We start from the raw sequence: 26,734 nt of genomic DNA, 5'->3' as shown, positions 1-26,734 counted from the left end.
AAGAAAGTAAAATCTCTCACTGCCTCAATTTCTTCCCCTTTACAATTGCACAATTAAGTGCCAAATTGTCCACAAGGCAAAACACGGTTTTTCATTTTCCTAGAAGGATTCTGTTTCAACGTAGAACATACATTCATGCCCTTCCTCGTGTGATGTGATGGAGATACAGGTACCTATTTAAGCAGATATGGTTGCAAGTGGAAGCCATGAATGGATATAACTTGTCATCGTGTATAAGCAGCAAACAGAACTGAACCAGAGGCTGTGGCTACTACATTCAATGTAAACTAAAGTTTCACTTACTTATTAGCCATCTCTGTTGAAAAGACATAGACTACTTTGGATGGAGTCTTCTGCATACTACCTGGCTCTGAAGGGGCCGCCTGACCATGAGAAGGCGTGGAAGATCTTGGGGCTGAGGCATTTGAAGGAGCCAAGGAGTGTGTAGTATGCTGGGACTCTTGCGATTTTGCATGGTCAACAGAGCCAAGATCTGAAACGGAAGTAGTGGAGAGGTATCAGTCTCAAACAAGATATCAAAATTCCATTCCCATCTTTCAGTAGCTCACTTAGTAGCACTTTCATTTTAGATACAGTACAATCACCCACCATAAGATTCATTTGTTCTGGCATTTATAAAAGACAATTATTTCTTATGAATGCCCATCCCAATATTGATAGCTGGCATTTACAACTTCAGGCTTTTTCTCCCATTTGCTCCACAACTTCTACTATTACACTTTGTGTGATTTAAAATCCAGTCATTCATAGTATACTCTTGTACATTTGTCAATTTCCACACATCCACAAGGAAAACTCTTTAGAGTATTTTGGCCTGAGGGCCACATTCATCTTTGCCAATCCTCCAGGGTCTGCATGCCAGCAGCGGGTATTGCAAACCTATACACTTTTAATGAAAACTTTCATATGTGTGTGCACACAAAGGACGCGGTTTCACCCCTCCTCAGCTGATCCATGAAGATCCCCCCCCCTGAAATAGGAAAGGAGTGATTCTCCATCCTCATCAGGGTACCCTGTTTCACCCACAAAAATATTGTGCATGGTTCCTCCCCCCCCCCTTCACCATTGATGCGAAAAGTCATTGGGATCTCGGGGGGCAGAGCACAGATCAGCCACAGCTGTTGTAAAAAAAAAATCTGACTGGTTTCAAATCAGGAGTGTGTGTGGAATCCTCCACCAGCTACAGAACCTTCCACATTGTTCAGTTAGATAAAACACTTTCCCAGTTTGCCTCAAACTGAGATGGCCTGCCCATAGTTGTTTAGATGTTTTAGTTTAAGACATACTATAAATTCTACCAAGGTAAGGCTAACCTAGTACAATTGCTCCCACCTTGACACACCAACAATGACAACAGCACACAGGAGATTGTTCTTAGAAGCTTGACACCACTTCATTGTCTTTCCCAAGAAATACACTAGAGTCAAATCCTAGAGTCTATTCAAAATCAGTACAAAACTGATATGTAAGCATCATACAGTGGTGCCCCGCTACACGAATGCCTCGCTAGACGAAAAACTCGCTAGACGAAGGCATTCGTCTAGCGGAAGGCTGCCCCGCTAGACGAAAAAGTCTATGAGGCTGCCTCGCAAGACGAAAAATTTTCGTCTTTTTTTTCGTTTAGCAAAAGCGCGGCTGTCATTGCCGCTTCGCTAGACGAAAAACCCGCTAGACGAAAATTTTCGCAGGACAAATTATTTTCGTCTAGCGGGGCACCACTGTATGCATAGGCCAGAGCATTTTGGCTGTATAGATTTTCTCACCATATTTAGTGTAATATTTGTACATTTAAATGGCTATTACCCAACACATGAGACATGGGGGTTGGTTCAGAGGCTAAGTGAGATTCAAATGATTTCCAAAACTTCAAGAAGTCTACACCACATAGTAATAAAGTAATAAAGTTTCAAGATCCACATATGGTGATACAAAACATTTTTTTAATTATTTTTTTGCAAAACACAATTAGCCAAGTAAAATGAGAAACAAGCCACGTGTTGAAAAAAGTGCCGATGGGACCAAAAAAATGCCCTAATCCTCAGTTATGAACCCGTAATGATCAAAGCGCCCCAAACTCGAAGGTGCTGCGCAAAAATTAAATACACAACATAATCTCACCTGCAGGCTTGCAATCAAGTAAGAGAAGGGAAAGCAAAAAGTAAAATAAAAGAGAAGAAAGGGAGATGGGGTGGGGTGGGGTGGTCAGATATAATTGCATGCTTCAGCTCGCTTGAATTCAGCTAGTGGGCCCGGTGAATATCTTGAGCCCAACAGCCTCAGGACTGAGTAGAATTCAAGCAGAGCTTGACACATTTGTGCTTATGTGGAGAACACTGGCCACCATCACACAAATTATGTAAGCCACTGAAGACAGGCCCAAGCACATGTGATTTACATAAACAGCACTTCCACAAGTGCAACAACACTTGTAAGACTAACATGAACAGTTCCTATGATATTCCAAACAGAACTTCTGAGATTGACATATTAGAGCTGCATTCCTGTAGTCTAAGACACCATACAGAAACAACAGAAAGACTTTCCCTACCTCAATCAAAGCTGTATTTCAAGTGGGTGGAAATGATGGCCATCAGTTATAAGCTGTGAAAATATCTGACTGCTCAGAGACCAGCCTTACTGAGCTGGGATATACAGAAACAAGCAGTACAGAGCAAAAATTCCTCTCTGGGGGCTAAGCTCCTCTTACTGCTCCCATCGTATCCTGAAGTGGGCAAGGATGCACAGCATAAACCTAGTTCTTCCCAACCTATGAAACACAAACTATACATCACCTGTCCTACTCCAACTTTTGTTTCACAAGCTATTCCTTTCCTTATAGGCCTTCTCCAAGGGGACTAATGTTCCTCTAATGAGGTTTTTAACCCTCTCTATCCCAAGAGGGTCTCAGTGGATTAACGTATCCATGAAATTAACATGTCAACACAATGAAAAAAACAAAAATACCCACTTAAATATACTGCACACAAACAACAGATTGTGTCATTTTTGAGAAGCAAAGCTAAACCCATTCTTTTAACACTTACAGAAATACAGGCTCAGATTTTGATGGCTGCTCCTTATGCAACATTACATAATTCACTAGAGATATCCAAGCACAGAATACACTCAGATCATGTCAATCACAAATGATGCTTGGGCCTTTTTATGGTGTGGTGTTTGCATTTACACCTATGGAAAAGACACCCTCTTCCTGAGAGAAATTAGTCCTTTGCCTACAGCGGAAGAAAGGCCCAGCGCTAGGCACATATCAAAAATGACCACAGCATGCCTTCTTATCAAGCATATCAAATAAAACACTCTTGAAAAGACAAATTGTTTGCCTCTTTCTACACTTGAGGAACTATTAGTTTAAAAGGGGGTCACTGTGACAAGTTTCAGAACATGTGCTTTGGCAGGGAGCTGCTTTTTCCAAGTCTTCCAATCCAATTGTCAAAAATCTTCCTTCATGCCAATATACAGAACTGACTCATTTTGGCTGGTACAATTTCTAGGGTTCAGAGCAAGTTTTTTAAAAAAATCACAGAGGCTCTCAGTAAAACCTGACACCCACTCATATTTCTGCCCCTTCACATGTACACATACCTTTGATTTCAGATTCATCACTGGGGGTCCCAGCATCTCTTTGTTCAAATGAGTCCGCTGAAATGCTCCTCTCTCTCTTTCCTTTCCCTTTTGAACCATTGCCAGCCCCATTCTTCAACCCCATGCTTCCTCCTTGTCCTGGGAGCACTTTTGGTGTGTGGCCCCCACTCTTGGGGTCGCAGGGAGAGGGCTGGGATTGGCCAGTTGAGCCCCCCTGTTTACCCTGGTTGGAGAATTTAGAGTCCAGCTGGGGGTTGCCAGATGGGGACATCACTGTGGGGGGACGGACCATCACCTCCTGCTTTGATTTGGGACTACTGGAAAAGAAAGGTGGGGAAGATTTGTAATAAAAGATATAAGAATGCCAATATACACAGCAGTAGCCACCAGCTCAGCTTATTTTACAGTGTGTGGCCGGCACCAGTAAGTTAAATTCATCCACATGCATATTGTCCAGCAGCTATCTTAAAAAATGCCTTATTATCCAGCTTGAGGTATTACTACTTAAGCAAACAGAGAAAGGCAGCAACTACCCAGATCCTAGGAACCAGTCAGTCACATGGGGATGTACCTCTGTCACTTCTGTCAATAAAGACAATGGTTTCTATGTACAAAGACATGCCTCACACTAAGACCAGCACAAAGCAAATAAGCAGGGCACCATAAAGTTCACAATGCCACCCATCTGGATTCAAACAACACAGCTCAACTGTGTGTGTATGTGGGGGGGTGTTTTTCCATGAAAGTTCAACTGAATTTATACACAACTCTGAATTTCTATCCATTACCTGCCAGCAGAATGTAAGTTTTAAAAATGCTCGCATCAGTTATCTTTCAACTGATGTTAGAGGCAAAAATTGCCTCTTTCTGAAAACAAGTGCAAATTAATATTGTAAAATAGCACTGAACTAGATTTCATCAGCACTGTAGATGTGGGGAAAAGATGTTGAATAAAAAGAGCTGAATCTCAGAACTGAGATAGTCAGCAGCCACAGTGTATATGTAGCCAACTTGCATGAAGAGGAACACACCAGATCAGGGGTAGACCTCCCTGGTAATGGAAGCTGGTCTGTAAGATCACTCAATTTCTTTGAGTCGTAGATTACTTGAAAGAGCTGTAAGATGTATGTGAGTGGCAGAAGATATGAATCAGCTCCCAGATACAATGTAATAAAAAACAGCAATAAAGATGAGAAGGAACCCGCCTGCCCCATCACTGGGTACAAATTTGCTTCTGGGCACAATTCTTTTGAAATGGATTAGGTCCAGGATACTTCAAGGATCCCCTCCACTCATACAATTCCTAAGATCATAAGGAGAGACCCTTCTCTGTGTCCCATTGAAGGTAGAAGTCTGGCTGGATGACATGAGAGAGGACTTGTTCCATGTCAACTACCAGATTACCAAATTCATCCTACACAGCTTTTTTGCCAGTTACTGAATAACTGTCCCCCCCCCCCCCGAAGGATTTTATAATATGAGGCAGATAATGCTTTTTATGATTTTTAAACTGCTAACTCTGCCTCTTTTGCAATTGTTTTCTACCATTTTCATGAAACTGGATTTTTTTATGTTGTAAGTTGTCCTAAGTGGTGTGAGATAAACCAAAAACAATAATAATTAAGAGATCTGGTTACCTCAGGCAAAATAACTACGATTTCCATTCAAATTTTGTGTTCTAAGGATGTTTCTTTGCACTTCTACTTATTTTGGGGGGAAATGTTTTTGTTCCGTCTATACGAGGAATATGCTTCCCCCCTGAACACCAAGACAGAAGTGACATGGGAACACTTCCTCTATGTGCCAATATTTACCTTCCCCGTAAAATGGAAGTGGAAGCACTGTGTGCTGTCAAGCGGAATGGTCAAAACTGTCACCCTCTCAAAGGCTGTTTTGTCAAATTAGAGGATTGTGCCAGAGATGCTCATTGGGGGCAAAAAACTACAAGAAAACACAAGTGACTACAAAATCATGAACCTCAAAAGAGACTGCAAAAACTTGTAATTTCTTATGAAATATCATATAAAGGCAGAGAGAACCAGCACATGAAGAGAATTCTCCGTATCAGAATAAACTTGAATAGCACTGACAGGGGGCTCCAATTAAAGTACAGAAGGCAAATAGCCATTCATGTCATAATGCCACTAGAGAAAACGCACAGAGAGTGGGAGAATATATATGCTATTTACCTCTGGGCATTTCCTGATGGGGAATTTCTCACTTTGGGGTTACTGGAATGCATTGACAGAAATCCTAAGCACACAGCCACAAGCACTGAGGGGGGGCTTCTTGTCAAGTTCCTCTGTTGCTGCTGGCAGTTCTGAAGCACTTTCTGTCCCTTGCTTTCCTCAGTGCTGTCGGTCTGCTTGTCTTTTTCCTTTTTGCTTCTCTCTGTTGTTGCACTGGGCCTTTCCCTCTTGCAGCTCCAGCATTCTCCAAATGTGTGACTCCTGCTGTTGTGAGGAAGTCTCGCATCTCCAGGGCAAACTGAACCAAACCCAGTCAAAGAACAAAAAAAAAAAGACTATTAAAAAGGGGAGGAATCTAGAACTAAATGAGATCAGTATATGGCCTTTTTTTCTCCACCTTTTTAACTGGAAGGGCAAGATGAGAAAGTTCAACCAGATGGAAGCTGAATGTACATTCCGATTATAAAATAAATGCTTTTCCGGTATTAGCTACGTAAGCAACAACCAGGTGCGCTAGATCTAACAGATGAGAGGGAGGAAGTTTCTCTGTACTCCAATCCAAGATCATGTACAAACACATTTATGTGTATAGAAGCAAGTTGCTCGTATCAATCAGTTCAAGCTTTCTAAAAATACTACGCAGGCCACATCACTGCAAAAAGATATAGCAACATTTTTAGAAGATCACACAATTATTAGCACATCTTAAAAACAGGTAACAATTACCCTAGTGAAACACAAGATAGTAATGGGAGGAGGGATATTTTTCATGACTTCTGAATAATCAGTATCAACCATCAAAATTACTGCATCGAAGTGCTAAGCATCCTATGTCAAAGTTGCTAGGCCCAATTTTCTAGACTACTGTCCATAAATACTATGTCTCAATCTACATTTAAGTGAAAAGTTAGAAACATTATGGTGTTTGAGCAGATTTTAACACAAGGCTTTTTCATCACTACTATTACTAAAGGAGTCTAAAATGTTTTTCTTCTTCATGCTGAAGAGTTTTGGAAATTTTTTATATCAGATTCAATTTATTGTCACAGTTTTTATATCAGAATAATTTTTGTATCTGAATCAAAATTAGATTACCAACCTCTAACACGGGATGATAATATTAAAATTAAGTATTTTTCATAATTCATAAGTTTATAAGCTATGAAGAAAGTAAAAGTATAAGAAAGTAGTATTTACTGGTCAGATTTCTTTGAAACAGCAGTATATTTTGAAAGCAAAAAACCCTTTTGTGCTGCCGAAACATACTGCAAGCTTTTTCATATGAAATAAGTCATAATACTGAATTTTGTCACTCATATGACACAGCATCAACGTATTTTAATATTAGAAGATAGCATCAGGACATTTAAGTTCTTTTCCTCCTTCTACCATTCCTTCCTCAAATGCTTCCAAGTCTAAAGGAAGGAAGTCCTTCAAATTTGGCAAAGGATCCCCATACTGGATGTATGTAAGGCAACAGAGATTTTTTAAGATTTATTTTTGCTCACTGCGAGGAGAGGAATGTGCCAATTAAACTTCAGATAAGGTCATAGGACGGCTATTACTAATGTTGATGCCTAAGAACCTATAAGAAATACAATCCAATCTGCATTACAGGACTGTATTTTACATAAGCCATATACAGAGTTATTGTGAGAGCACAGGACTCATTCTGCCTCAGAGCATATGCTAATGTCCACAAATTAGACTTAGTGGTTTTGAGAAACTGAGACTTCTAGAAGCATTTTTAGCAGAAGTGGACAGGCATGCTTATTTAAACATTTTGGATGTGCCACATCTGAATCTGATGTAAGCCAGGCTGTATTTCTACCCCTTCACCCGTAAAACACTCACACAAGATGGTATGCAATGCTTTCACTGAAGACAAAAGAGCATAGCAGACTACACAGAATATGAAGCAGGAGATGAATTCAAACACTCCTGTCTACTACAAATCATCCCAATATAATGGGCACTAATTTCACTTATCAATCCCAAAAGGCAAATTTTATTATTATTTTTTAGGTTAATGAAGCTAAAATGCAAGTCATCTTTTGGGACATGTTGGACAGGGCACATGTCTTACAGAAAAGCAAGCTTTGCCAGCCTCATTTATGTTAATGCCACTGTCTCAGAAGAAACAATCCACAAAAGTTACTTTCAACCCAAAGTGCAGAGTTCACTGCAATCAGGACATCAATGGTCCATTCGTTCTTTTTTATAATATACTTATTATACGGGAGTATAACACCACAGCCATTTGACTTCATCCCTGGAGGCACACGCCATTGTCTCTCGAGACAGACGGATGCCAACAATGTTATGCTGTCAAATGTTACAGCCAAGCAGACCATTATTAAAAGCAATTTCTGTAGCTCATTCTTCAATATAACGTAGGGAACCTTGTATTTCTGCAAGCCTTTTGGCCTGTTCCCTTTGTTTCTAAAGGCAGCTTACCAGAACTCCAGTGTCACGACATTGTACAGATCATCCTGAAAATGGGTTCAGAAGCCCTTTGTAGACAAAAATATCACCTGAAATAAGACAAAAGCTTCATCAAGCAAAATCCACAACAAAACGAGACTTTTGCCCAAAGCAAAAGAAGATACAAGACTTACACCCACCCAGCTTTGGAAATACAGGGCCAAATAAAACTAACCAGTTCCACTACTGGAAGCCTAAACAGAGTCTCCTGTAGCGCAACAGGGGGGGCCCCACCACACCCCTCAATGGCTCGAGGTGTGTGTCGGGAGACCCCCTCCCACAACAGCACACAAGGGGAAGAGAGGGGAGATTGTTCTATCATGCAAGCAGAAATGCTTGCACTGACAAAACATTGTTAACAGCATGACATTGTGTTCCTCCCACTGCATCTGGAGGCATACAGTACTTGACAGCTTATCTGCCCTGATGTTTAAGGATTGGTAGACAAGGTATATTACAAAAGACCTGCTAAGGAGGCAATTGCTCAACAAGTTGCACTGAAACAGAAGAAACATCTCATCCAAATGATGGGAGAGATGGATGGAAACAGGGACACAATCCTCATTTCAAAATTAAAGATGTAGTGGTAAGTAAAGAATGCTTGAGGGGCACAGAAGTCTACTGCCTTGAACAGAATACTTGTTCCAGCAGTTACGATCCTCTTTTAGCCATTTAATATCTATTCTGCCCAAGTTAATGGGAACAACATTCAACTCTGAATTGTTATGTTCTTTACATAGATCCATTGAAATCCAAAGTAGACACTCTGAGCCAGGTCTGAGCTACAAAACACACAGAAAAAAACAGGATAGATCCTTCATGCTGCTGCTATTGAAAGGGTGATCACAAATGTGTCATCCCTGGATCTGTAGCTGATTAAACAAAAATATTACAGCCTACTTGTGCCAGCCAAGTTTCAGTGACTGATATGCAATTTCTGAAGAGATCTAAAACTTGATTATGACCTAGGCCTCCTGTTGTGGCATTTCCCAACTGGGGCATAATTCTAGAGAAAGGTTGGGTGAATATTATTTTTAAATATTGCATGTATTTTCAGCATTTTTGTATTATGTTCCAATTCCATCACTGTCTTCTCCACCTACTATAAGATACAGAGAGTTGCTGTTATCTGTAAGATATGCTATGGAAATGATTCTACAGTGCTAGAAGGCAACTCATAGCCAAGCTATTGAACAATAGCTGGAATACCCTTTGAAACCAAAGGCTGCCTATCTTCCTTTTTGTCCTTCCTCTCTCATTTTGTTCCTTTGTCTTGCTCTCTTTTGTGCGGTGACTGTGTGCATTGGAGTGAGTGTGTCTGTCTACAAAAGAAAACTTTATCAAAACAGATCCTAGACAGAGGAGGAGTCTAGAGATGGCACACTGATGAATCAAAGATGGAAATGCACAGAGTTCACACCTTAGAAGAGGCACTTCCACATTCCAAATAGGAATGCAGTGCATCTGCACAAATATGACAACCCACTTCTATTTCAGCAGCAATACCCACAACAGATGGATAGAGCAGCTCATGCTGAAGCTGGAAACCTTACTGGAATCAAAGCAGAATGCAACCCAACACTATATTCAATCCCAGCAATAAACCATCACACACAATTCAAGTGAGCAGGATCTACATGGCAAAGTGCAATATCTACTGAGGGCTCCAAGAAAAGACCATTAGTATCAGTAATGGTAGTGGTTAGAGGATTCTGATTTAGAAAATACAAATTGGAGACCAGTGAGCAGTTGTGGATAGAGAAGCTGAAAAGCACAAAATGGTTAAACTTCCTGTTCAACTAGGCCTGAACCTCAGCAAACTAGTAATTGCTAGATTTGGATTAGGCTCATCTAGCCCTGAACCTAAACAGGATATGTACTTACCTCTCCCACCCTGCTCTGTACAGGAGTGTTTGGGTGGAGAATTGGAGTCAGGGTAAATGTGCGGACACACATGTAAAAGCATCCTGCCAAGTATACAAGGAATAAAAGAAGTGACTAAACTGCAGTCCAGATCCAGCACAGCAAACTGCAGAAGTTGCCCACTAACTCCTTTGACCTTAGCACTGGAGTAATAGGTGGGTGGGGAAACCCAGCCAGATGGGCAGGGTATGAATAATAATTATTATATTATTATGGGGGCAGAGGTAGTCAGATAAAGGACTCTGCCTGCTATTTAAGAGACTGATCTCTGAAGCACTTTATCTCCCCCTCTCAGTGCTGTGGAGCTCTGCCTTGGAAGTAGGGGAAAGGGCTGTGTGTATGCTGGCATGTCTGAGAGTGTGCTCGGTGCCTGTATGTTGGGTGAGCGTGCACACATGCACATTCAGTATGCACAGGGCATTCCCATGGCTGGCATGTGGCCCTCAGATGGGTGGCTAACCAACAATGCAGCCCTCAGGTGAAAAATGTATTAGCCACTGGATGTGCTATTTTCATTCAAAATTTTGAAGAGGCAGCTATATTAAGCCACTCTCTCTTATGAATCAAAACCCCTGGTTCATGACAAGTTAAAATTACATCATGCAAACTTTGGAAGTTGCAGATTTCCTTTACGGCAGACTAAGAATAAAGGTTCCACGGCACACAAAGAGAAGAAATATTCGCTCCCACTCAGTGGCAAACCCTAAGATGATCTTGTACCTCTTTTCTCAGATGATTAATAGAGTTTGAGTTGGGCAGAAGCAACTGTTAAGAATACTGGATGATGAATGGCCAAGAGTTGATATCTCTGACATACAATGTCTTATGATAAAGATCTATAAGCAGAGACTTCTGTCAATAGTTCAATAAAAAATACATTATGACAGACACACACACACCCTGGACTGCAAATGCTCAAAGTCCATATTACACAGTTCCCATACAGTTCCTCAGCATCCACAAAATATACCAATGAGGCATGCAGACTTGGAAGTGTAGTCTATATGATCTGTGTTTTCCAAGTACCGCTATGTGGCAGTTTAATTGCTTCTGCAACACAGTCTCCTTGAGAGGACATTAATACACATCTCCAATGGAGACCTTCCATGCCATGTCTATCTAATACTGACTTTTCAAAAATAAAGGGCTTTTAGAAGACCTATAAAAGAAAAATGATAGCGGAGGAGTGTTTTTAATCTCACTTCAGCATGCAAAGGTGGCAGCACACAGGGAAGAATGCAACAGGTTTCTCTCCATCTTGGCAGCTCACTAAGTTTCAATGCGAAGGTGCACACAACAGGTACTTTAAATCTAAAGCTGTAATTTTGTCTGCTCCCACAAAATAGATAATATTTCATACCAGGAAAAGGTGATTCCATAAAAAAAAAGAATATGCAAGTTTTCAAGTTACAGAATTTGTCGCACCATGTAAACATAGCTTGTATGCAGTAGAGATGTTAGCTTGGTGAAAAATGCAAGTGATGTAGGGATCTGTGTGTTTCTTAACCGTGCAACTGTGTGTTCCAGTTGTGCCTGGTTGGCAGGAGGGTGCGGAGAGGGGAAAGCTGGAAGCTTAGGATCCTAATGGCACAATGAAACAAAGTTTACACAAAATTAAGTCTGACTGAATCCAGTGGGGCTTATTCCCAGTTAAGTAGGACTATGTTTGCAGCCTAAATCCCCTATGCTGAGAGATATTGAAGAAGTGCGCATATCAGGAATGCTTTGATTTCATTCCCTTGCGGTTTCACCACCAAAAACCAGTCTCTCCCAAGGTTCAGGAATTGTGGGTGGGGGTCCTGAGGAGGAAGGAAAATCCCTGAAAATCAAGAGGAGGTACCTTCTCCAAAGTAGAAAGGTACCTCCACTCTAATTTTGGGGCGTTCCTTCCACCTCAGCCTCCTCATCCCACAGCTTATTGCATTCAGCAGGGTAGGAAAGCCTGTTTCCTCTAAACCTGTTCTACAGGCTTTTCTCTGGATCCAACCCACCACCCCTTTTCAATTTCTGTGCATTAACCTCAATGCTCCCCTTTAACTGGGAAACTGGAACGAACATCAGATGTGATGTAAGCAATGGCCATTACAGGGACAAAAATCAAGACTACTGGCTTGCACTGCTGTAGCTAACATGTGATCTGATGCCCGAGAGTTAGAGCAGAGATAAATGAAGACAATGGTCAGGATTAAAATCATGGAGAAGATTCATTCATTTATTTTAGAAATATCTATCTTGTGCCAATTACAATAACTTAAGCCTTTTGTTAACACTTGGCAATGATCTTAACGTTGCTCCGATACTTTGCACATATTTTCTTTATGATTTACAGTGGTGCCCCGCTAGACGAATGCCTCGCTAGACGAAAAACTCGCTAGATAAACGGCATTCGCTAGCGGAAGGCTGCCCCGCAAGACGAAAAAGTCAATGGGGCTGCCTCGCAAGACGGAAAAAAAAAAAATTGGCGCGAAAACCTCCGCGCTGCATTGCCGCTTCGCTAGACGAAAAATTCGCTCTACGAAGACACTCGTAGAATGAATTATTTTCGTCTAGCGGGGCACCACTGTAATTAAAATTTATAGAATTGATTTGTGAAGCACAATTATCAGTATGTTGATGCAATGTAACTTTAAAAATTGAACAGTAAACAATATGCACAGACAATTCCATCATTCACATTAAAAAATCACTAAAAATAATTAAAGAGTACCTTGAGCTTAAAAAATATAATTCAAGCAAAGATGTTTTTGCCTGGTGAAAGATAAATGCAAACAGGTTTTCAAAGCTAGTGGTTAGAACACCAATATAAATAAGATCAGTTGTCTGAACAGGTGGATAACTTTGACAGTTTCAGCCATGGTCTGCTTCAAACTGCCTGCCCTAGAGATAGATAACATTTTGATTCTTTGACATGCTTGAGGCACTAGCCAACACTTACTGTCCAATAGACTGAGAATAGATGGGTAGATTCAACACCACCTATAAAAGGAAGTCCTTGAACATTCAACTAATCCTTGTGACTGCAGTATTTAAAAAGATTGCAATATCAAAAGAGGTAAATTATCTAATAAGCAGCTGTAGCCTCTTGCCCTAGCTTTAAACATCAGCAGTTTCTTCAAAGTTTCAAGTTGATGGTGAACAGTCCCCCACCCCACTGTTTTCACAGTTGTTTCTGCTGCTTGGACAGCCAGTCACTTATCTTACTGTAATGTACAGATGCTATGGTTGTGTTCAACAGCTTCCCACAACTGCTACTGATTTAGTGCTAAAGATAAACAAAGGATACAAATTTTCAAGCTGGCTTCTGCAAGCATCCTGGGGGACTCTGTGGTTTGGACTTTACTACCTCTGCCAACCTGACCAATTTCCCAGTCTGCCATTTGAACTGACAGGGATCTGCAGTTCCTTCTGTGATTTGTGAGACCTGGGTGCAATGAACCAGCATACCCAACACCCAAAAACCCTCCAACTGGAAGGGAGCCAACTTTTAGCCTGAGGGGTCTGTGATACTACACACCAGTTGTGCCTTGTATCATTGTTCTGCTTGTATACAGTTTAGAGCACCTATGAAAGATGGGGGAAACGAAAGAGCCAAACAAATCTTATCATGCACATTATAGGACTGTCACTCTGAATTCTCATCTACTTCCATATTCAGATAGTACATTCAATGACCAGACTAAGATAATTCTTTTAGTCCAGATGGATAATTTGCTATAAGGCACTTTAACATGGGTATTTAAGCAAATAAATTTGTGTGATGAAGGTTCAGAGGCCCCAAACCTCAAAATAACCAAGGAGTTCCTTATGCAAGGATATTTGACTTTCCTAAGAATATATGGATATGAGACCCATACCAAAGATTAAGCCATATGGTAAGGACATGTACCCTCAAGGTAAATATTAACTAGCCTAACATCTGCTAAAGAAAATACTGTATATTCCGGCGTATAAGACTACTTTTTAATCCAGGAAAATCTTCTCAAAAGTCGGGGGGTTGTCTTATACACCGGGTGGAGAATCTGCGGTCGAGTATATCTCAAACTCTATATTTTAACTGGAAAAGTTGGGGGTCGTCTTATACGATGGAAAATACGGTACTGTCTTGAGAGCTACTGCTGAAGTTCTTCATCAAATCTTAAAACTCAATTACAAAACATTTTCAAATAACTAGCAAAATAAGCTGTGTTAAGACAACATTTGCACTGTTCCCTTTGTCAAAGGGCTCCAGTTTCTTCAGTAAGGAAACCTAACAGCAGAATGTGATCTTTGCAACCAATAAGTGGACTACAGCTTCTTTAAGTGCCATCCTACCCTGAAATACATTTACAATATATTTGGGGGAAAGAGGACTCAATATCCATCCCTTGCTTATTAGTGCTTTAAATGTTCAGAATAGCAGGATGGATTTCATATGGGGGTGGGGGAGAAGAGGCAATAATCCTCGCCCCCCCCCCAAGCTTAGAGTGGCTTATTGAAAGATCCTACAAGGTATTTTGAATAAACACTCTGAAATATAACATTAATGAAGAGGTACAAAAATTTAGCTGAAGTTCAGTGAAATCACATTCTCCAGAGACTGAAAATTTGTCCATCAACAGTCAACCTCCTAAAATTCTGTATCAAAAGTCTGCTGTGATAACTATTACTCATTATGTTGAAGTCTTCTCACTGCTATAGCTGGAAGATGTTATACTTAAATTCTTGGCCAAGAATAAGCAATTCCAATCCATACAAAATAGACATGACAATAGCTCCAACTTGGTAACAAAATATATAAATACCTTGTGTTCTAGTGTGCCTATTTAAATTACAGATAAAAGGGCAGTGTAAGAATGTCTGAAAATCCATGAGAATTTGAAATCAGAAAGTTCACAATACGCTTCCTTCATACCTATAGCTGATATGTTAATTATAAGCAGTACCATAATAAATATCCTCTTTTGGATTATGTGAGAACTGACTTCTTAAACCGGCCTAATAGTGGGCTTTCCTGTAACCCTAAGAACAAGCTATATTCTAAAACTGGGATGGGGAACCTATTGCTCTTCAGATGCTGCTGGCATGGCCAATGGTCATGGCTGGTCCAACAAACGTTTTGGAGGGCCACAGGTTGTCAATCCCTGATTAAAATTAAAAGAGCAACTGCAAGTATGTAACACTGGACTGGTTTGCATGACACTGTAATCTGAAAGATGGCTTAGCAGGGACCATGCAAGCATGCAGACTCCCAGAGGGGATCTTGCAGGCACTTTACTGCTCCCCAGTCTCATGGCACGTTGAGCAAAGCCAAAGTTTGGCTTAGTGTGCCACCTGAACCCAGGCTCATGGTTATGTTTTCTCCTCATTATCAAAGGACTGTAGCCAACAGCAGATTTCTGCTTAACTCAGTGCAGCACAGGAGCAAAAAGGACCAGGGGACAGCAAATTGGCCGTGAGCTCCTATACATTCACATGGTCCCAGTACACCATAGTTTGGGCTTACCAGATTGTTGTGCAAACCAGGCCATTGTCCCACATAAGAACATACAAAGCTATTTTATATCAATTCAGACTACTGGTTCACTAGGCAGTGCCATCTATTACAACTGAAAGACACACTAGATTGTCAAGGAGAAGGTCTTTCCCTAGTTATTTTAAATCTGGAGATGCTACAGACAGAACCTGGGGTCTTCTACATGTACCACCGGGTACAATACAAGCTTTGGTAACAGAAAAACCAGTCAAATGTGCATCGCCCATTTGTGGTACTAACTCCACAGGCACTAGCGAGCGACACATTAGAGCACACCAAGTTTCTCAGCAAATATCAATGTTATCCTAAAACATAGTAACCTGAAGACAAAACACTGTGCATTTCCAACAGATTAACATGCAAATGAAGGTTCTTTGGAAACAGAAACTACAAGTCAAGATATAAACTTCTACAAGGAAGAAAAGTGTGAACTTACCATGATCGGAATATTAAACAAAGTACAGCATCAGTTCTGGGTATCTTTGAGCAGTTCGTCTCACAAACACGTCCAGCATTTAGTTGTCTAGGAGAAAAAGATACAGGAATGTAGTAGGTATCTTTACTGAACATAAAAGCTATGGATCACTACAGATGTTTAGAGCTGTATAAATAGTGGACTCAAGGTTTCTTTTCACAGCAGCTGAATCCTTAAGTATCAATATTCTGCTTATGGTTCTGTGATCAAGAAAACCGATTTCTTAACTGGGACTAACTTGTGCAGATTAACCAAAGACGCCTAGGTTAACTTTGTCATACTCATGTCGGAAAGGTCAAGAATATAGACTTTTACTGTTATTTTTTGGTAAGGAATTTAAGGGAAGTGGTGGTTTCAGATTTCTACACAACAGCGCTAAGTTTCAGCTCCCAAGCCCTGGGCTACACTGTTTAAAAAGCCCCACCTTCAGCTACTTGATGTTTTGCCATTATCATCTCCCATTTCTAAGCTTTTTGTAAGATATAACTTTCATCTTTGTACATAAGTTTTATTCACAACCACAGGAAAACTTGCTTTGGTTAAAATAAAATGCAAGCACTCTCATTGTAAAGGGAAGCAATGTAATCTAAGCAACATTTCATGTTGTAATCTTGGCCACCAGGGTTTCTAAACCTCACATATGGCCTGGTTCTGACAGCATGGCTAACCATGGTTTGGCTCTTAGGGCTCCGCCCTGGGTTCACAGACGCTCCTCTCTCTGGGGCTCCAATTATCTCCTCCACTTTCCAGTATGTGGAAATCACAAAAGAAGAATATTGCTCAAGGTGGGGAGAGGAGGAAACACCCATGTGCAACCCGAAGTCTAGAAATCTTAGCTGGTCTTGCTAGCCAACTTAAACTTGGTCACCAAAACTTTTCTCCTCTTCTCTATACAAGGTCAAGAAAAATGCCCTGCTCCTCAGACTTGCAAAAATAAATGTAGCTCAGGTGTGGGGCTGTTCATACACTTTGGCCTTCAGCACCAGCCCAGATTTGCAGAAATCAGAGATGATTCCTACAGTTGTAGAAGCCCAAGATGCACACAGCACCATCAGTAGTCCGGCCTAACCTCTAGGATGATCCCACTTCCCCGATAGTCACTGTGGAAAAGTTGTTTATTCAGAGTAGAATTGTGACTCTGTTCAACAACCCACCTCAATCAGCCAATAACTGTTTCTCCACTTAACTATATCTGTGAAACCAAGTGGGATATAAATACAAAATAGATACCTAGAGCTTGTTCATGCACTAAGAGCACTTCGGAAGCCAAGGGACAAAGAGACAAACCCAAATAATCCTTTCTAGATATAGAGAAGGGTGCAATAATGTTCCCTTTTCCTTACTCTGCTCCGTGTAATTCTAAAGTTCAGCATAACTGTGGAGACATATCCATGTTCCACCAGTAGGGCCAAGAGATTTATCATCCTCCGCAGAGGATGATGGACCATTCAACACGAGCAGTGATGTTATGGCCCCCTATAGGCAGTTTCTTTCAAGAGATCTCAAGATAGTTTCAATCAGACCCAGCAATTGAAATCTCTCCTCCACCACCCCCCAAAAAACCATAAAGACTAGTACCGGTAACTTCTGCTAGGAAAAAAAATAATTCAGCTCCTAGAAAAAAGCTTTCTCAAAGCATTTTCACAAAAGGAACATGCCTTCAAAAGGAGTGTTCCTGGAGCTATCATAGAAAAGGTGCTCCCCATCAGTCTCTTAAAGGAGGGCCTGTTCAACAAGTCAACTATCACCCAGAAAACCTTAAACTACCACAAAATAATTATGAAGGAGGCTTCAACTGTACTTCCCTCACCCAAACAAGCCAACACTCCTCTACATCTTCCAATCCTCTTCACTGACCATCCCTTTAAAATAGATAAAATAATACCCTCTACTTTTCAAAATCCTGAAAGCTTCATACAACCCCATATCAAAAAATTATGGGTAGACCCACGCTGAGGACAATCACCTCCAGCAGACAAACATCAGCTCACACCAAAAGGTCTCTTACACAGACCAGAAAACAAACCCCTTCTCTTCCAACACATAGGTAAGATTGGCACATTACTTAACTAACTAGTCAACAGTCAATTGACTATGTATTATTTGATAATAGTCAAATATTTTCAATATTCCACAAAACGATGATGCTTGAAAATTTGGACAGCTGCTTATTTAGCACAGCTGTCTTTTTTATTTAAAAAAATGTTTTTTAATAGATGCTACTATGTGGTTTTATTTCTGACTTCATTTTTTTGAAGTACTGCAACTGCAGGTTGGCTGTTCCAGGATAAAAGCCCAAGAGAACCTTTCCATGAATTGCACGCAATTGTAAAAACGTTGCCTACTTTACATGAACAGGTCCTTACTAAAGCTGGTATAAAAAGTGGCAGCCAAGATCCATTTCGCACAGCATACCAGAATGACACCTATTCCCACACCAACCTGACAGTGCCTTGAGAATTTTGCTGAAGCCCTTCTCCAGGTGCCCCCATCAGTGGTGAAGGCATGTTAGGGGTCAGTGGGAAAGGGATTGAAAAGAAAGCTGCCAATGCTGTGGTGCCTTTCTAGAAATCTATGGTGTGACCCCATTTGGCAAACTGCACAACTCTAATCACTGCATCTCAAGGAAGATATTGTAGAGTTGGGCACAGTGAAGAAGAGCCACAAAAATTTCCAGAGCACTACAGCAAGACACCTACAAGTAACAGATATATTTGAACCCAATTGGTAGTGGGGTGGTGGAAGAGTAAGGCAGGCATGATAAAAGTGTAATAAAATTAAGTACCAAGTAGAGGAAGTGAATAGAGAGAGGTTTTTCCTTCTTATCCCATAATACTAAAAGCAAGCGTCATCCAATGAAGCAAAGCGCTGGGAGATTCAGAACAGACAAAAAAAGGACTTCTTCACAAAGCACTTAGTTAAACTCTGGAATTCACTGGTCGGCAAGCCCTAGGCTCTGTGGTTTAGACCACAGCACCACCCGCATCCCAGCTCCTGCCCACCTAGCAGTTCAAAAGCACGACAAGTGCAAGTAGATAAATAGGTACCGCTCCGGCGGGAAGGCAAACGGCGTTTCCATGCGCTGCTCTGGTTCGCCAGTAGCGGCTTAGTCATGCTGGCCACATGACCCGGAAGCTGTCTGCGGACAAATGCCGGCTCCCTCGGCCTACAGAGCGAGATGGGCGCACAACTTCAGAGTCGTCCGCAACTGGACCTGACGGTCAGGGGTACCTTTACCTTTTTTAATTTAGAGTTTAAATTAGTTTTATCTGCCATGAATTTGTCTCCCAAGGGTTACTAATCATGATGGCTACTTACAAGCTCCAGGATCAGAGGCAGCAAGCCACTGAATACCAGTATCAGAAGAGTGGAAAGTGCTTTTCTGTTCATATCCTACCTGTGGGACTCTGGGAGGCATCTAGTTGGCCACTGTGAGAAATCAGTTGCTGGATTAGACAGGCCTTTGAACTGATGCTACAGGGCTCTTCTTCTGTTCTTACTCAATCACAAAGGAGTTTGCTTTTTCAGCATTGGCACCCCAATTATGGAATGTCGTCCCTAAAGTGGTTTGGCTTGGCACCTATGCTGCACTCTTTTCAGCACCAGGCAAAAGTTTTACTCACCCAGGCATTTAAATTGGCTTTATTTCTAGTTCTGTTTTTAGGGGTTCTATCTGATATGATATAATCTTCTAGTTGTTTCTCATACTACAATATAATTTGATTATACACTGCCTTAATGTCCAACCAGGATAAAGGATGGTATTTAAATGTGTGCATACATATGCATGTATACTTCTCTTAAATAATTAGATTAATATTCACTTATGTATTATCAGCATGCTTGTCCTATAGTTCAGACTACAATACTATGGTCTCTTGGAGGGCATCTGAGGGGCCTTAGGGTAGATCAGATCTACCTCTCCAACATGAGAGTGAGAGATCCAGTGTTGAGGCCTTCTTATTTAACTGCAATGAGTCTTCAGGAATTCTGGCCCAACCAACATCCAACACTGGATGGTCCAAGAAGGAATATGGAGGGAAGCAGCTGGGATCCTGAGTCCTCCCAGTCTCCTGTCACACTGCCAAACCAGGTTTCTTTATTTAAGTAACACTTCTGAACATGTTTAAATCTCTTCTTCCACTCCCTCTAGCAAAAATGGAAAGGGAAATGTCAAAACAGAAAACCACAGCAGGAAATGGATGGAAGAACCCAAAGGCTTCCACTACTCTCACTTTCATCCTGCTAGCTCAACTCCGCAGGATTTTCAATTAAGGCAATTGAATCTCCTTTGGATTTTGCTCCTCCCCTAACGTTAGGATTGCAGTCTTAATCACTAAAGCAAATCAATGTATCTTCCAGATACAGCAAGTTAAAGGATTCTTCTCTATGTAAATGAAGAAATGATTTGCTCATTTATCAGATATGAATACTTGTACGAAACACAAGCTTATGTTCACCTGGTGAAAATAAGTTTCCCTTGTCTGTCCAGTTACTATCAAATCTTGTATTTTTTTGTTTTTAGGAGGGTGGAGCTAGCCCAAGGCAGAATGAAACAGAAAGGAGCAATACTGGAAAAAGAAGAAAAGAAAAAATTGCCCAGTGTGCAGATTCCCACACTTAGGCTGCAATCCTAGACTCACCTGCCAGGGAGTAAATGCCTTTGAACGCAATGGGATTTACTTCTGAGTAGATATTACAAGACAGCACTATCTTGTGCAAGACTCAAACTGTCATGGGAGTTGGTTGTAAGACACAACCTATATTGAATGGCCTCTGTATAGATTTTAAAAAACTACAGCATGCAAAATTTACACAATGTGACAAAGTCAATGATAGGAGGCCTGGTTGTAATAATGAACCACTGTAGATAATATTCTAGTTGTAAATCAACAAGGTATACTCATCAGATTTAGGAAATATATGAAGTTGTATAGGCCTTGTTCCTTGCCGATTTAAATCAATTCACTCTGTTACTATGTCAGGAAATTAACTGGAAGCTATTGTAGCTCACATGGCTTCCAATTAGTAACCTGGCACAATTTAAGGTTGTTAGTAACCTGGCACAATTACCTACGAAGCTCAAAATAGTTTGCAGCCAGGTTATTTAATGGAACACATCCACCCACACAAGTCTTCCCAACATTTAGGATAATCATCAGATCCCCTGCTCCATGTCCTTTCCATGGAGAGCCATGGATGGTAGGGTGATTAGTGGGGATAGGACAGGGCCTTTTCAGAAGTGGTGTCAAGGCTATGTAATTACCTTCCCCAGGAAACCTAGTTGGCTCACACTCTCATAACCTTTAGAGAGATGATCAATATCTTATTTTAACCTGGTTTTTGGAATCTTTTAACTTTGCGTCCTGCTGCTACAAATGATTTATTGCTGGGTTTTATTACTATTTTATTACAATACTTTATGTTTTTAATATATTGTAAGCTCCTCGGGGGGCTCTTTTAACCCAAAACATGAGATATAAATATTCAAAAATAAACAACTTGCACACAAAAATCAAATGCAAAGAACACAAATCCAATTCCCAAGCCTGGAGCATATGAAAAAGTGGGAGATTTGTCTCAGCAGCTGCACAGTGCTTTGGAGATGTTCTCAGGCACTTCCACGAATCCTTAAGGCCTCTCCTTAGCTCTAAGCAAGGGACCCCATCACTTGAAGCAAGGGCATGGTGATAATGTTTGGAAGACACAACTTTTTGCTTGGCCACACAAAATCTGTATGCCCCTGACAAACTGAACTCCTTGGTTTTTGAAATTAGAAGCCTCAAACTTGTTGATTACTGAAGTATCTTTTTTGTTCTAAAAAGATTAATGCTTACACATACTTGTCAACTATTTAACCAATCGCTTTTTAAAGGTCAAGGGCACAACTATAATAATGAGATAGCCCATAGAATGCTGTCAGATAAAAGCACAGTAGGCTGTGGTAAAGGTAAATAGACCCCTGACCGTTAGGTCCAGTCGCAGACACCTCCGGGGTTGCGCCGCTCATCTCGCTTTACTGGCCAAGGGAGCCGGCGTACAGCTTCAGGGTCATGTGGCGAGCATGACTAAGCCGCTTCTGGCAAACCAGAGCAGCGCACGGAAACGCCGTTTATCTTCCCACCGGAGCGGTACCTATTTATCTACTTGCACTTCGTGCTTCCGAACTGCTAGGCTGTGGAGCACCCATCAAAGGTAAAACCATGCCTCAATTCAGCTGCTCACTGTTAGTTACATGGAGGGATTGGGAAGTGCAGAAGCAAAAAAGTTTTTACTTCCTCTAGTCAAAATGAGATGCTCAGCTAAGAAAGCAATGACTAGTATTAGTTTGGCAACTCCCTCTTATCAGCAACCATTTCACTTCACCCCACCCCCCAGATGAGGTCCCAGGTCACTCTTATTTGGCTTAAAACCGTAAGTGAGAACAACAAAAATCCTGAGCATCATTATTTAAAAGTGCAACATCTTCCAAGTTCAATAAAGATAACCCATGTTCACCATATTTTAATACACATGACTCATAAATGCAACATGTAACTTGACACCAAAATAATATGTCAAGTGACACACTTTAGATAAATGTAAATCAGTGTAAATTAGCTGCAGCTCTTCTACTGGACTCCCCCCCCCCAGCACACATTGACCAGGTTGCTGAGCCCTACCTCAAGCTAAGCAAGATCAAGTAGATACAGAGGAAATAAATGTACAGTATGTTGAATTAGTTTTACATTCCAAATTTGGTTTATGGACCAAAAATTTACCAGGTAGTTTTGAGCAAAACTACCTCACATTCATCACACTATTCCAACCAACTGGCTAAATTTCATTTCATCTGTAAACTGAATGGAAGAGCTCCATAATAATGAGAACATACATGCCATTTAAAAGCATTTCTTAACACACCACACTCAGACAACAGTATTCAAAGTGATATAAATGAAGTTCTTAGCTTCATTTGTGGAAGTGCCCTCAGTTCCCCTTAGATAGAAAGTACTGAGGAACTACCCCTCCAGGAATCTCTGCAATGACTACAGACTGTGCACACTTGAATATATGAATTAAAAATAAAGCTGAATGGAAGCAAGTGATATTTGTGGATGATATGATGTGCCCACGCTGCCATACTCCAATGTGCTTTTCTTTTAACTACTTTTACACAAATGTTTTCTACCTTGCCACCATTTTGCAACACAGTAAAATAACTCAAGTTTCAGTGTGAACCAAAATAGACATTTTTTCCTCTCATCTTAACACACGTTGATGGACTGCATTTTAGTCAGCCTACTCTGTTGTTTATTTAAATGGAGCATTAGTTTAGTAAGAAAAAAATAGCAAACAGAGAGATAGAATAAACTGAATGGAAGGACTGTCAATCTGAAGTTAAGATACCGGTAGCACACCAGAGTATTTAGCATTTCAGGGGGGGAAACCAAGTTCTCTTTGTATACTACCCCTTCAATGCTACATCAACATTCAAGTGACCTAAAGACCAGACTCAAGAAAGGCTAGGAGAAAAAGGCTCTACTGAATTGTGTGGCCTCTCCTACCTAATTCAGCTTTGAAACTACTAACTCTACATATCACAGGTCAAAACTTAGGAGCAAGTCTGTCTCCCCATTTACAAAAAAGGTTTTGGAATGTAAGAGCAATTAGTCTTATTACTTTAAGACCAATGCATAGTATGATCTAATCTCTATGTGGTTCTAACTACAGAACTAAAAAACGACTGAACGTGTAAATTTCCAGGGTGGAGATAACCCCAACAGATTTGCACCATCTACCTACGCATGCAATTAAGCAAACAGGGACTGACCAATATTCACAACACTTCAGGAGAAATTATCAAGCCCCTGATTTTTATATTCCCCCCCCCCCCGCCATCTACAGCTCCCTTTAACTAGCAATGTGGAATAGTACTCCTTGCAGACGGGGCATCTAGTTCACAATCCCTCTGACCAGCATTGGGGGGGGGGGAGCACTATGCTCTCTGGTCATGTACAGAAAGACCTCTTACTTTCTTAATAGCCACCCCATTTCCACGCACTGGATCCATAAATCGTTTTCTTACCCCCTTGCACTTTTATTCTTCTGTACTGCCCCCTAAGGTCCATGGCGACTGCCTAGGCACCCAAGACACAAACACCCACTACGTCCCTCTCTCCCCCCCCCCCACCTGAAAGCCTAAAGCAGCTCTTCACCTCCAGAAGCATCTGCAAAATCCTCCCCCCTTTCAGCGGCGACCCACAATGGCAAATCCCCTTATTTAACTGGAACGGGGGAAAGGAAAACGGGGGTGGGGGGAGTGTGAAGCGTTCTTTACCCCCAAATTCCCAGGCTCACTCCGTTTCTTCCACCCTGTTTTCCTAACCCAGGCTTCCTTCCTCCGTTACCCACAGAGACGCACGAGCCCCCCGCCCCCAAAAGGGCTGGCATCTCCTGCCCAGACACCCGCCTTGCCACAACACGCACACCATCCACACGCACGCACACCCAAGCACATCCACATACTACTCCGTGTACACAGATAGCCCACCCGCCCCCCCTTTCCCCAGACTCAAGGTTTCTCTCTCCCCCCCCCCCCAGGCCGTTTGTTCTTCCCCTCATGCGATGGACACGCCTCCTCCCTCCGGCCTCCTCCACGGCTCTCCTTCCAACCCGCCCCCCCCCGCGCCCGCCTCGGGCGACTAATCGGAGTCGCCCCCACCCCCGCCTCGCTTTGCCAAGCGCCGACCCCTCCCGCCTCTTTCCCGCCCGCCCGCGCCCCCACCTCACGCTCCCCGCGCCCGCCCGCGCCAGGTTTTTCGACCAGCCCCCAAACTCCGAAACTTTCCCCCGAACAGGCAAGCGGGCGGGCGGGCGGTTTACCCGGCGGCCCCTCGTCCTCTCGCCGCGTCGTGCCCCCCCCCCACCAGCACCACCTCAACACACGCGCGCGCACAGCCCGCCTCCCCACGGCCCGCAGTTTCCACGGGTGCCGCTGGCACCATGCGGAGGATCCTCCTGCCCGCTTCCCTCCGCACGCTCACCGCTCTTCCCCACCAAGGGCGGAGGGGCCTGGCCCGGCCGGGGGGCACCTCTCAGCCCCGGGCAGGAGGCGGCGGCGGCGCAGCGTCTCCCCCCGGCGACGGCGAACTCGCTCCTTTCCCGCAAACACACACAGGCTCCATTGTCCGCCAGCCAGCCAGCCTCCCCCCTCCTTCTCCTCCTCCCCCTCTTCCACATGGTACCGCCCATCGCCCCTCTGCCTCCCTCCTTCTCTGCGCGCCCCCCGTCCGCTCCCCGCGAATGAAGCAGCCTATCGCGCGCGCTTCCCCAAACCCCCCCCCCCGGCCCACCCAATCAATGGAACGTCCCCTCCTCACTCACGGGCAGACACCAAGCCATCGGGGCCGCCTCGCCTCCCCAGCAACGGGAATGGTAGTGTCCCAATGCAGAGGGGGGGCTAGATCCCCCCCTTTCCTCTCTCTCGGAATGGTATCAACTGATTCCTTAAAGAGACAGGCCTTGAATGCATGGGTCCTTCCTCCCCTGTAAAGCAGCACCGCCCTCACCTCCCTCCATTCATCCTAGCACCGCCCCCGCAATTAGCATAGGCCAGCCCCATACCTCAAGGTAGTTTTCTTTCCACCGCCTCTTCCCTCTTAAAGACGCAGCCACCCAATGGCACTTCTTAAAGCGACATGCTGTCCTTTAAAAAAAAAATTATTTCCCCCCAACCACACACACACCCTGCAAACCCATATCCACCAGGAACTCCTCGGAGCCACCCTGGAATCTCGGCACGTTTATTTCAAGGCATCAGAAGGCACAGCAGTGTCTCTGTGGCAATGCGGGGGGGAAGCACACGTCCCAAGCCTAAGCCACACCCAGGCAGGGCGCGCACACACAAAACACAAACACACACGGACGCTCTGCACACTTCCTACACCTCAGGGCTCCTCGTCTCCCAGGTACGGCAGCCGCACCGCACGCTGCAAAAGCACACACGACACCTCGCCGCGCTGAGATGCGTAAGCCTGAAGCAGGCTCTTACCAAAATCAAGAGACAGGGCGAGTGAGGCAGGGAGTCGGGCTGCAGAGCGCAGCACAGTGCGAACACACTACGTTCTCCTCCCGCCTCCACTTGCCCCCCACCACCACACACACAAAATAGCAGACACTGATTTAAAGAGCATGTCTGCACCATCCATCTCAATTGCAGGCGCACAAATTGGATTTTGCAGAATTAAAAGCCGAGCTCTCTGGCCGGGAGGTCGGGGTCGTTGTATTAATTCAAGAGATGCATTCCATCTCGGTGCCCGGGCGGCCCCCGAACCTGCTCGGCTCCCAGATTTATTCTCTCCTTCCAATCTCACACGCCCGCTCCCCCGTCTTGTGTGCCCTATTACATAAACCCTGCGGGCTATCAACCAAACCAAACGCATCTCACGCTTTAATTTTGCTAGGTACACTCCAAATCCATTAAATTTTATGGAATTGTGGTCATTGGTTTCGATAGGTATGTGGATTGCACCCGTATGACACTTC

At 42.8% G+C, this 26,734-nt stretch overlaps 1 protein-coding gene across 2 annotated transcripts in view; it reads right to left on the bottom strand.

Annotated features, from left to right (window-relative positions):
- The window catches only part of BCL9 (BCL9 transcription coactivator), a 36,628-nt gene extending 11,213 nt beyond the window's left edge, over window positions 1–25,415 (bottom strand). Inside the window, exons 1-6 of one of the 2 annotated variants that reach the window (XM_033146805.1) lie at window positions 25,234–25,415; window positions 16,169–16,255; window positions 8,271–8,347; window positions 5,814–6,111; window positions 3,625–3,941; window positions 304–493 (exon numbers count right to left, since the gene is read on the bottom strand). In XM_033146805.1, coding sequence (XP_033002696.1) covers window positions 304–493; window positions 3,625–3,941; window positions 5,814–5,866 — 560 coding nt within the window. In that variant the 5' untranslated portion in view covers window positions 5,867–6,111; window positions 8,271–8,347; window positions 16,169–16,255; window positions 25,234–25,415. Of the gene's footprint in view, window positions 1–303; window positions 494–3,624; window positions 3,942–5,813; window positions 6,112–8,270; window positions 8,348–10,181; window positions 10,265–16,168; window positions 16,256–25,233 lie in introns of those variants that run through there. The other variant, XM_033146806.1, reaches the window with a different exon arrangement.
- Window positions 25,416–26,734: the final 1,319 nt, after the last annotated feature.

This window comes from Lacerta agilis, chromosome 4 (assembly GCF_009819535.1).
Source record: "Lacerta agilis isolate rLacAgi1 chromosome 4, rLacAgi1.pri, whole genome shotgun sequence".
NCBI lineage: Eukaryota > Metazoa > Chordata > Lepidosauria > Squamata > Lacertidae > Lacerta > Lacerta agilis.
This window is presented reverse-complemented; position numbering and strand designations above follow the sequence as displayed.